The sequence below is a fragment of the Octodon degus genome, unplaced genomic scaffold (assembly GCF_000260255.1).
Source record: "Octodon degus isolate 3935 unplaced genomic scaffold, OctDeg1.0 scaffold00089, whole genome shotgun sequence".
Taxonomy (NCBI): Eukaryota; Metazoa; Chordata; class Mammalia; order Rodentia; family Octodontidae; genus Octodon; species Octodon degus.
The window spans coordinates 3,324,587-3,336,759 of NW_004524665.1; the positions used below are offsets into that span (position 1 = coordinate 3,324,587).

General features: G+C 54.2%; 1 protein-coding gene across 1 annotated transcript in view; it reads right to left on the reverse strand.

The window, feature by feature from the left end:
* Positions 1-3,686, reverse strand: part of LOC101566452 (intestinal-type alkaline phosphatase) — a 10,663-nt gene extending 6,977 nt beyond the window's left edge. The window contains exons 1-11 of the mRNA XM_004637396.2: positions 3,608-3,686; positions 3,419-3,535; positions 3,223-3,338; positions 2,968-3,142; positions 2,719-2,891; positions 2,342-2,476; positions 2,167-2,239; positions 1,915-2,049; positions 1,641-1,832; positions 1,306-1,419; positions 905-1,195 (exon numbers count right to left, since the gene is read on the reverse strand). Coding sequence (XP_004637453.1) covers positions 906-1,195; positions 1,306-1,419; positions 1,641-1,832; positions 1,915-2,049; positions 2,167-2,239; positions 2,342-2,476; positions 2,719-2,891; positions 2,968-3,142; positions 3,223-3,338; positions 3,419-3,535; positions 3,608-3,686 — 1,599 coding nt within the window. The 3' untranslated portion in view covers position 905. The remainder of the gene's footprint in view (positions 1-904; positions 1,196-1,305; positions 1,420-1,640; positions 1,833-1,914; positions 2,050-2,166; positions 2,240-2,341; positions 2,477-2,718; positions 2,892-2,967; positions 3,143-3,222; positions 3,339-3,418; positions 3,536-3,607) is intronic.
* Between the last annotated feature and the right edge of the window lie 8,487 nt (positions 3,687-12,173).

Below are 12,173 nucleotides of genomic sequence, written 5' to 3' on the forward strand. Positions count from 1 at the left end.
GGGTCCCCCTTCTGTCCTCTCTGAGACAGAAGCTTTTCTTCCCAATCAAACAGTTTACTCTCAACCTCCGTTTGTTCCCAAAATCCACCCCTTGGTTTTGGAGAACACGAACTCTGGAGTTTTACTTCCCTGTATCACTGGGACCTTTTTAGGTCCAAAAGTCTCATCATAATCCTTAAGGGCATCATCAACCCTTTTCAATCACCTCTGATCAATAATTCCTTCAATGAGGAACCATGGGCAAACTTATTTAATATATTCAAAATATTGACACAAATCCTCAATTTTAACCTTTACTCCTCGCGCCATTAATGCTTTACTCAAACTTTCTATATATCTCATTCACTTAATGCCTGTCCATTGTCAAGGGAAAGGGGAAAGAGGTGCTGTCCGCTTACCGAGGTGCAGACGTCGCAGCAGGCAACCACAGCGCAGACCTCTTTTATTCTCTCTTTTGCCTCTTTTTACTCTCTTGCCGGCTCTCTCTTTTACTGGCTTTCTCTTGCGCGCGCTCTCTCGGACGGTTCCGTCACTGAATCCTCCGGTACCAGATGCCCCACTCGCTGGGCACCACTTGTCCCGAACCAGCGGGTCAGTCAACGAAGGTCACCTGGGGGAGGAGCGGGGAATTGAAGAGGGGACAAAGGACAGGAGACACGAGAAATGGAGGCAAGACAAAGATTCTGATCAAGCCTCGTTTATTTAGGGGAGGTTCTGGGTATATATAGGGGGTGATGGAATGAGGAAGTCTCGGCTCTTGGGGGTCAGTAGGTATCTAGGCAACGGGGAGGGTGCAACCCCTAGGTCATAGCACGTGATTCCCAGGGAATGGGCAAGGTGAGAAGGGCCATAAACTTGACTCAACAGAGGAATAGAATGGATATCGGTTAATGGCCTCCAACAGATCAGGGCCCAGCGCTGGCCCCCAGCAGGAGCAGCACAGTCCCAGCCAGCAGTGGCAGGGAAGGCAGCACAGTGTTGGGGGCAGCAGCTGTTGTGATGGGCTGCTGCAGGCCGCAGGCAGTGTAGGGCTCCAGGCAGCCCGCGAACGCCATGAGGTGCGCCACGTAGCTCTGCTCCTGCACGCCGTGCATGAGGTGCGCCTGTGGGCCTCGTGCGAACACTGCCACATCCTCGCCGCCGTGCGTCTCTGAGGACAAGGGTACGGCTGCCTGCTGCCGGTAACCAGGGTCACCTGGAGGGACACAGCGGTCAGCAGGACTTCCCAGGAGAGCCACCGCCTCCTCCTCATCCCAGGCTACCCGCCAGCTTCTGCCAGGAGAGGGGAGATTTGGCAGCACTCACGGATCTCACTGTCACTGACATCAGGCCTGCTAGAGTTCTTCGGGTAGCCGGGGCCATTTCCGTAAAGGATAGAAGTATAGTTTTTAGCATCTGAGGCCAAGGAAGGGGCCAGGCCTGCGGGAGCAGAGGGGTACATATGACGGCATTGATACCACTGGTGGTCATAGGTCTGCCACACTCCATCACCTTGGACCTGGTCTCAGGCTTAATCCTCCCAAGAGCCCCATGAATCCGGACTATCCATTTTGCCCATTGGACAGATGAGGAAACTGGGGCTCAGAGGGACCTTTGATATCAGATTTAGTAAGAGCACACCTCACTGTCTCCAGGCCTACCGAAGATGGAGGTCCCGCGTAGGGTATAGCCCCCAAAGGAGAAGACATGGGAATGGTCAGCAGTGATGAGGGTCAGGGTATCCTGCTCGCTGGTGAGCTGGCCGGCCTTCTCAATGGCATTGTCGAACATGACAGCGTCAGTTAGCGCAAGATGAGCCCTGCCCTCATGGTGACCTTGGTCGATGCGGCCCCCTGCAGGAAGCCAGAAGGACTGCTGCTAGGTCCACTTCCTGACAAGCCCTGGGCCTCTGCTGTGTCAGGTGCCCCTGCTCACCTTCCACAAAGAGGTAGAAGCCAAGGGAGTTCCTGCTCAGCAAACGCACGGCCACCTCTGTCATCTCTGCTAGGGAGGGGTCCAGGTCAGGGTCTCGGTAGAAATCATATTTCATCTCTGAGGGCTCAAAGAGGCCTGAGGGACAAGAGACACCACAGTGACTACCAGGTTGGGTAACCGGAAGGGGTCACAGCACACAGCTACAGTGTGGCTGTCAGAGGCCAGCTGGGGCCAGGGCCGGTGGGGACTCACCCATGAGATGTGTCACCGATGGATCCTGAGATGCCCGCATGAGCTCTGTGCGGTTCCACACATACCGAGACCCCTGTAGGGACAGACAGCCCTCAGCCCAGAGCCCGAGACCCTCAGCCCAGCCCCCCACAACACCACTGTGCCCTCCACGGCCCCACCTTGTGCATCCCATCACCTGGTGCTTTGCCAGCCACTCCTGCACAAGGTTCTTCTCATCCAGCCTGATTCCTGCCTGGCTGGCATCATCTGGGTACTCGGGGTCTGGGGTTCCTCTGGGGAACATGAACCTGCGACCCCCACCAAGGATTACCTGTAACCAGAGATGAGGATGGTGGACCTAGGCCTGAAGCGTCACCTGTCCCCTCCTTTTCAGGCCTGAGGAGCCCCCAGAGCAGAGAAGAGCTTTGTCCTGGGTGGAGGCCCCTCCACTGCCCCACTGCACTGCCATAGCTCCTGGTGAGCCAGGCTGCAGGCTGAGTTGCCAGACACCTGGACTTTGGCCAGTGATGGGTCCACCCTGTCTCCCAGCCCCTCCCCACCCTTTGAACTCACATCAATGTCCATGTTGGAGACGAGCTGCGTGGCGATGTCCCGGCAGCCCTCTTGGAGTGCGGAGGTGGGCATGTTGGCATCTGAGTACCAGTTCCGGTTCACAGTGTGTGCATATGTGCCAGCTGGCGAGGCGTGCTGGACCCTGGTGGTGGTCACTATGCCAACAGACTTCCCTGAAGGGGACAAGGGCTCAGTGGGTAGCCCAGGCCATTGGTGCACATCCTGTGCCCAGCCTGCCCACAGGCCCACCTGCTTTCTTGGCCTGGTACATCACAGAGAGGACCTCGTTGCCCTTCTCTGTGCTGCACTGGTCAACACGGGCAGCTGCACTCAGGCCAATGGTCTTGTAGTTGGCCTTGACCCCACACAGGTAGGCAGTGGCTGTGCCCGCACTGTCCGGCACCTGTCTGTCCACGTTGTACGTCTGGAGACAGAGACACCAGTCAGCTATGTGGGGGCAGAGCCCAGTGGGTACCATCTCCCACAGGCCGGGCCCCTGCTCACCTTGGACAGGGCCATGTACGGGAACCGGTCCATAGCCAGAGGGGTCTCTGGCCCCAGCTGGCCCTGCATCTGGCCCTTCAGGATCCTGGTGGCTGTCACTGTGGGCACCCCCATCCCTGAGAAGCAAAAGTTGTGTCAGGCTGGGGAAAAGGCTGGCCTGGATCTGCAGGGCCCCACACCTCACCTCACAACTCACCATCTCCCAGGAAGAGGATGAGGTTCTTGGCCGAGGTCTGAATTGGCTCCAGCTTCTTAGCGGCCGCCAGGGCCTCAGCTGCCTTTTGGTTCCAGAAGGCTGGGTTCTCCTCTTCCACTGCCCAGGAGAGAGGTCAGGTCAGCCCAGGTGGGGTGGCCCCTTGGGTGGCTGCTTTGGAGGCCTTGTTACCTGGGATGATGCTGAGGGTCAGCTGGAGCCTGAGGCCCAACAGCAGTAGCAGCGACAGTTGTACCCCAGCTCTCTCCATGTCGGGGACAGCAGAGGGGAAGCTCCGGCACAAGCTGTCTCCACTTATGTCAAGAGGACTTTGGTCCTGGCTGTAAAAATCCCGCCCTGCCCCCACTTCTCCAGGCTTCCCCTCCGACCTGCCCTGCCCTGTGAGCTCAAGGAAGGGCAGGTAAGACCAGGTAGGTATGAAAGGGGTCCTCAAGCAGCCTGCTCAGCGTGAGCCCTGGTGCCCCCTCATGGAGGGTAACATCGGGGACAGGTGCTCTTCCATTCTTGACAGCAACTGGCCCAGGCCCTGTCCTGGGTGCTGAAGGAAGTGAGGCTCTAGGTGCAGCTTAGGCCAGAGGCTCAGCTTTGGCCTCTGGATCCCATGGGAGCTCCAGAATGAAGGGAGATACAGACCAAGCCCTTTCTCCCAACTGGCTTCCTGCCGGCCTAGGCAGGGCAGGTGTGGCACCCTGGAACATGGGCCCAGACTGATCCCTGTGGGGGAATGCTTGGGGCTGGTAAGGCTGTGTCTGTGTACAGTGTGTACACTGTGCCTGCCTCATGTGTGTGCGTGTGTGTGTGTGTGTGTGTGTGCGTGTATGCGTGTGTTTGTGGTGTCACCTGTGCTTGCAGTAGGCAGGCAAGGATGGGGCCAGTGCACTGGGACAGCCGCTCATGAGCTGGACCACTCAGAGTAGCCAGAAGGCTGTGCCAGTAAGGCTGAGCACACTCCCCTGGGAACCAGCACATGGGGCCCAGGGGTGACTCCTGGGCCGCCCCAGCCTCTGATAAGAAGCTAAGAACTCCTTTAGCCTCCAGCTGAGCTTAAAAGTATTTCTGCCCCAAGCAATCCCCCGCTGGAGGTAGGTCCAAAGGAATTAGAGTCACTGTCTTCTTCTAATCACTGGGACAAAATGCCCAGCACCTGACATGGAACGGGAGAAAGGTTTGTTTTGTGTCACCCAGTTTCATTCCACAGTTGGCCAGCTCCAAGGCAGGGAGGAGTCGTAGGAGGGCTGGCTGAGGGAAGCTGCTATGGGACAGCATCCAGGAAGCAGAGCTGGAAGGGAGGACCCGTGAAGGAGGCTCCCTCCAGGCCACAGCCCCCAGCGACCCCTTCTTGCATCCGGGCCCCACCTCCTACCGACACAATTGGCGTCCAGCCCCCATTCCCCGATTGCCTCTCTAGAGCCCCACCTATGAGTGCAGGAGGCTCTGGGAGGACATCTCCCAGGAAACCATAACATTTTGACCTTGACCCATGAAGGCTCACATGAAAAGTGCATTCAGGCCATCTCTAAGAGTCCAGCACTCCTGAAAAGTCCAAAGTCTCCCCTGAGACCTAAAGAAAACTCCTAGCTGTGAACTCCTGTAAAAATAAACAGAAAGTTAAACATTTCCAGCATACAGTGACACAGGGGAAACATGCCCATTCCTAAAGGGAGACACCGGAGGTAGAAAAGAATCAGACCAAAGGAAAACTGAAGCCCTGCAGGGGCAATGTTAAATCTTGTAGTAGCCAAAGCAAAGAGATGAGCTCCAAACAGCCTGAGTGGCACCATTCTTGTGGCACTGTCAGCTGTAGCTCTCTCGTGGCCTCCCTCAGAGTGGCTATGCCTACTGTGTGCTGCCTTCCTCAGTAGATGGTCCACATTCCCAGCATCTCCAGCTTCCTGAGCTTCCACTACACTTCCAGCTTTGCTCTTAAACTTCCACACTGCCCTCTCAGGAGAACACCACTTGACCTCCCAGGCATCCTGCAATCTGGGTGGAAGTTGTTCTGTTTCTTTTTTCTTTTTCTTTCTTTTTTCTTTTTTTTTTTTTTTTTCTGGGGCTTGAACTCAGGACCTTGTGCTTGCCAGGCAGGAACTTAAGCTGCTGAGCTATCCTCCCCTGGGTGCCTGGGTGGAAGCTGTTCTATCCCACATCTTTTTTTTTTTTTAATTTTTTTTTAGGAAAGGGTCTATAGGGTGTTCAGGGTCTCACTACTAGATCAGACTTGTAGTGATTCTCCTGTTTACAGCCTCCCAAGAGCTGGGATTACAGGCATGGGTCACCATGCCCAGTCTCAATTGCCATCTCATCATGCCCCAGGGGGCAGGGCTGGCACAGCAGACCAAGGGATCGAACCCCCAGCTCCTGCATCTGCCTGCAGGTGCTTTAATTCAATGGACTATTTGGCCAGCCCTATCCCATACCTCTTAGATTCTGCAAGCCTGTAAAACCAATACTATCTGGATGATATCAAAGTCTGCCACCAACTCAACCAATGTCAGGGTCCCCTTCCATTATGGTTGTAGCAGCTTCTGAGTGTATGGCTGGCTGCCCAGAGTTGATTCCTCTGAATTCAGTTGTGTCCTGGGGTGTCCTGGGGCTCTTGGTCTCACTTTTGTGCCTTTTAGTCTTCAAAGGGTGGGGGTCTTACTGATTCCTTAAATTCTCTCAAAACATCTTTCCTACTGTCCTGTTGTAAGTGACTTCTTTTTAATTCTAGTTGTTTCAGCAGCCAAGCTCTCCACTCCAACTTTGCTAGCCTTTCCTTTGGTAGGGGATGGAAAACTTTTAAAATAAGGTTTTCCCCGAGTTTCTCAGTGTAAATCTCACTAAACTCAGCCAGTAGTGTCCATGCCATGGTCTGAACATTGAGCTGCTTTGAAATCTTCTCCACCAGATTTATGAGTCGAACGCCTTTAGTTTCCATCTCCTGAAAAGTCTTAAGACATGAGCAGCATGTACACAAATTCTCTGCAGAACACAACCCACATGGCCTTTTTCCTCATTCTCCTCTTCTTCTTCTTCCTTCTTCCTCTTCCTCTTCCTCTTCTTCTTATGTATTTTAGGACAGGGTATACAGGGTCTCACTACATAGATTGGACTCATAGTGATTCTCCCGTTTTCACCTTCATAAGCACTGGGATTACAGGCGCACCCCACCACACCCAATCTCAGTCACTGCCTCAGTGCACCCCAGGGTCGGGGCTGGCACAGCATGCCAGGGATCGAACCCTGACCCCTATACCCTGCCTAAGCAGGCACTTCAGTCCGCTGAGCTATCTGGCCGGCCCTAGCATTCTGTTCTTCTAAGCTCTGACTGGTCTCTAGGCAAGTGCAGATTACAGCATTCTAGAGCTATTTCCCCCTCCAGCCATCTCCAAGCCTTTCCAAACTCCTGCAAACCAGTCCTGCTGACCTTGTACCCACGTGGCCCAGCAGCTTCACAGGGATAGCCGCTCTCTGCACCTTAATCTGTCTTAGTCACACAGAGTCTGCCTTAGTCACCTCCCTTTCACTTTGCTGAGACATGGCGCCCAACCTCCACTCCTATCCCAAGCCCCAACAGAGGCAGGAAGGCAGGGTGCCAGGGCCTGGTGGAGGAGGTCTGCTCCCTCCTCGTGGCCGGAAGGCAGAACTTGAAGGGGAGAGCCAGCGTAGGGGTGCAGCCATCCAAGCCGCACCCCCAGGGAGCCCCTCCTCCAGCTCCACCTCCTAAACTTACATCTAAGTGCTGCCCCCCCGAGGATTCAGTCACCTCTTGGCAGCCCCACCAATGGGCACCCGAGGCCTCAAGTGATATCTGGTATAAACCGCAGCCAGCACAGACCTAGATCTGGGGCAGGATCCCAGCAGCGCGAGTCATGCTAGCTGAGCAGGGAGCAACCCAATGCTTGCGCCCTGATGGGTTCATGTGCTGGAAGCTTGGTCCCCAGGATGGTGATGAGGTTGGGTCCTTTGCACATCAGAAGTGATGCGATTGGCTGAAGCGATGTCATTAGCAAGGGCCGCTATCCTTCTCTTGGGACCCCAGTGAGTTCCCATGGGAATGGGCTGTAATAAAGCAAGACCCACTCGCCTTCCCACACCAGGTCCCATCTTTCTGTGTGATCTTCTCTCTCCTGTCTGTGGCACTGCAGTGGTATCTGTCCTGGTACACAGCCAGCCAGACTGGCAGAGGTCAGCACCAAGGCCTTGAACTTGCAAGTCTGTGAGCCAAACAGACCGCGTCTCTCTATCCCTCATCCACTTCAGCTGTTTCGTTACTGCAGTGGGAAGGGGCTGACACCCCAGCTCTCCGTGGACAGATACGTGAATGCACACAGTACGGTCCACACACGCAGCATCATCACTCAGCCTTTAGAAAGGTAGGAAATCCCAGCCGGGCTGCCGTAGGAATGAACTTGAACTCATTATGCTACCTGAGATCTACCTGTCACACAGAGACAATGACCGTCCAGCTTTGGAACGGGTTCCTGAGTAGTCAGATTTCTAGAGACAGAACAGGACGCTGGCTCCTAAGGCTGCAGGAAGGCAGAGTGGGGAGTGGCTTGCCAGGCGCAAGGTTCCAGTTTGATGAGATGAAATTGTTCTGGGAACTGGTGGCCCAAGGGCAGTGTGCACGCCCTGAATGCTCTGCACTGCCTGACGAAAAGGGCTGAGGGGGGTGAATTTTATGTCATGCATTTTTAAACCACTATTCAAGAGTTTTCAAGGGCTGGTGAGATGGCTCAGTGGTCTAAAGCACCTACTTAGAACAAGCTCAGCAAAGCACAGGGACCGCGGTTCAACCCCCAGCACCACATGCCAGCCAGCCCGCCCCCTGGTGGGCTGAGCTGGCCATATACACACACACACACACACACACACACACACACACACACACACACACACACATAAATAAAATTTTTTTAAAAAGTTTTCAAGACAAAATCTTTCCTCCAAATTCTCCAGCACATCCCAACCATGGTAGCTGCCTGTTTTGTTTCATTTTTCACTACTGGGGGAAGACCCCAGGAAGTACCAAGCTGCATTCCAATCTCTCCCCTTCCCTTCCCTCCCCCCTCCCCTCCCCCCTTTCTCATGGTCTCACTAAGCTGCCTGTGATGACATCAAACTTGTGATCCTCCAGCCAAAGCCTCCTGAGGAGCTGGGCTGGAAGCCGTGTGCCACCCCACCTGGCCAGCAGCCTCCCAGGCCACCTCACAAGAACCACAGGCCTGACCCCAAATCCCAGGCTGCCCGCCCGCCACCGTCACTTGCCTGTCCCACGTCCCTCCTCACCGTGTGCACCTGGGCGTCCTCCTGCGGAGCTTTCCTGCATCCTGTCTCCATCCTCGAGTCCCCGCTTATCCTGGAGATGTGAGGGCAGTATCATCTCTGGTCACCTTCCCTGCCATCCACCCCTAGCTACGCCACAGCTGCCCCTACCTCCTGCCTAGCCATATGAGTAGGAAGTTTTCTACACATTTACCAAGAAAGGTTTTATTAGTCTCTGTTAATTATACATATTTATGCAGGAACGGGATCATTTGAAGAATGCATATAATGTGTAATGATTAAATCCGGGTCATTAGAATTTCTACCTCCTTAAATGTTTATTTGTATTAAGAAAGGAAAATTCTTGGTTAAAGGTCAGGGCTGACTGGCTACTGGGTGAGGCCCTAATAAAATTAATTGATTTTTTCGTGTCAGGACTGAGGTAGAAGGTTCAGGGCTCCGTCTTCAGTCTCCACTTGGCTTTGCAACCTCTTAAATCAGAGTTTTGCATCACCGCTGAGCCACGTGCAGTCCTAGGAATGGGATAGAGAGATCCTCGAGTACTGCCATGGCCGCTCGTGTCCCCAATTCACCATGGACACGCAAGCAGGCACGTCGGGCTCCTGCGGTTTCACCCCCAGCAGGTTGGTGGGACAACTGTAGCCAGGCGACCCTGCAGCTGCAGCCCGAGAGCCCCGTGGAACTGTGCCACCCCACAGCCGTACCGCAGCCCCTGTTGCCAGTCCCCAGCAGCCAGGTATTGCACCTGCTCCACCAAAATTGTGTCATTTCTAAGAAGTCAGCTTGATAGCATAAAACCACCTGTGATTTTTGAGGATTCTGCTTTATTTCATACAACACAATTCCCTCGAGACTCGCCGCAGGACGTGCAGCTGACCAGCCTGCAAGGGCGAGCCCATCCTGGGCCGCAGCGACCAGGCATGTCTCTTCCACCTTGGAGCTCAGCCGGACTCCATCTGCAAGGTGCTAAAGCATACTGCTGCCCTGAACACCCCCAGCAGGTTTTCATCTCTTCACTCTGTTGGGGAAAGGATTATGGACTGCAATCACTGGTCTCCGGCGATGGCTTTCACAGCTCTGGCACTGTTTTCCATGTTGACCAGCAATGTGTGAAGGGTCCACTGTTTTGTTTTGTTGTGTTTTCTTAAAACAGGCTCTCAATACACAGTTCAGGCTGGCCTTGAGCTCACTTTATACCACAGGCTGGTCTCAAACTTGAAGAGATCCTCCTGCCTCAGCCTCCGAGTGCCGGGATTGCAGGGGTGCACCACCATGCCTGACTGGGATTTTATTTTATTTATTTATTTATTTGCCTTTTTGCCAGCATCAATGTCAATAACAACTGAGAAAGTGGTGTTTTTTTGTTTTGTTTTTTGTTTAGGATGGAGAAAAACATTCCCCTGTGGAACCTGCATGCTATTTTTTTTTGTGAGGATTTAACCAGGCTGGCCTTGAACTCATGGAGATCCTCCTGCCTCAGCCTCCTGAGCTCTGGGATTGCATGTGTCGCCACACTCAGCTGTCTGTTCTCTTATTTTGTGTACTTGGATCTCAGTTTCCCCAAAGAATTTACCCAGGTGCAGCCCAAAGTGCTAGCAGCAGCCCGGACGTCAGCGTCTGCGGCCAACAGGTAATCAAGAGCAATTTCTTATCCAGTGTTCCTTGGGTGAGAGCACTAATGACCGCTGATGAAAAGCAACAGTACTCACAGTGGAACCTATAAAGACATTTAAGGGACAGATAAGTCTCCAGTCATACTTATTAGCCACATCAGAGTCCAAAGGATTTGGGCGGTGAAGCAAATCAGAGTCCCAGCGGCCCCCAGGAGCACCCTGCTTGGCCTTCTGCGGAGTGCTTTCCATAAACTACCCTACCCCACCCCCGTGCAGCAGGCAGGGTTGGGAGCCTCCAGGTGGCAGTGTCTGGATGTCACTTCAACCCAGCCGAGCAATAGTGGCAGTGACGTCTGCAACAGCTACAATCTTGGGGCCACTTCTACCTTGCAAGAGAGAAGCCTGGTCCTCCTGGGTAGCCCAGGGGAGGGCTTCCAGGGAAGACAGCCACCTCAATCAGACAGCCCACAGAGCAGTGGCCAGGCCTGTGGTCCTGAGTAGCACAGCTTGGGGCACCATGAGGATATACTGGGGTCCCGTGACAGGACAGGAACCTGGAACATCTGTCCTTTCACTGCCTCTGTGGGTTGTGCTGTCGCTGCTCTGAGGGCAGGCAGCACTGACAGCAGAGGCTGCACTCTGGAAGGGCTGCTCCAGACCCTGGGGCCCTGGAGGGACAGCCATGGATGCCGGGTCACTGTGGAGCTGAACACGCCCGGGCTCCAGCTGTGAGGCACCGTCAGCAATACCTGAGTGCCAGGATCAAGCCCCACCTCACCAGACACCTGGACTCTCACTCTCTGGTCAGTGCCTGCTAGGGCCAGGAGCAGATGGGTTGGCCAGGATGAAGGCAGCCCATAAGAGGACACATCGCAGAAGGAGCCCATGGCGCTGTGGTGGCAGCCAGGGCCCAAGGCGGCGGTCTCCATGTGCTGGACATCTGGCAGGCTGGGTCCTATCTCCCTTCTACCACTTGGAGACCCTGTGTCACTCTGCCACAAACCAATGTCAAAATGCACAGCCTGGTCCAAGGAAGTTCCCAGGAGAAGAGGGTCACCTCAACTCACTTCCTTGTCACCAGAAAGCATTTTAGGGTGCACTGGCTCAATGCACAGGCAGATTTGTGGGGCCGAATTAGGAAGTAAAACAGGACAGAGACAGGCTCAGCCACGGAGTAGGAGGGCCCGGGTCTGGAGAGCAGTGGGCTTGCTGGATCCCAGAGAACACGACTGGCTTTGAAGGGGTCGGTGCAAGCTAGGGTCTGGTTAGTCACTGTCTTCATTCAGTCTTCCTTGTTTTTGTTGTTATTGGTTTTGGTTTTGACTTTTTAAGACAGGGTCTGGCTGTGTAGTTCAGACCAACTCACTGTGCATCCCAGGCCATCCTCGAACTCTCCGCAATCCTCCTGCCTCAGCCTCCCGAGGGCTGGGATTACAGGCATGATACTACCACACCAGGCTTCCATCCCTGTTTTGCTGGGTGGCTCTGGAGGAGCCCCGACCACTTAATCCTTTCTACCCAGACAGCCTCAGGCTTCCCAAGTTCTGCCGGAACCCAAGTGACAGGGATGAGGACGACAGTTGGACACTCCTGGGCCCCTACTGCTATCTGATGTCCCCGACTTATCCTGGTGCCTCCAGTCTTGAGGAGCCGAGTCAGATTATGTAAATTTAGGGCTAATAAGCCTACTTCCAATTTTGTTTTTTCTTTTCTTCCTTTTTTTTTTTTTTTTTAGATGTATTTCGAACAGAGTCTACAGGGTCTCACTACATAGATCAGACTTGTAGTGATTCTCCTGTTTTCAGCCTCCCAAGTGCTGGGATTACAGGCGTGCACCATCACACCCAGTCTCA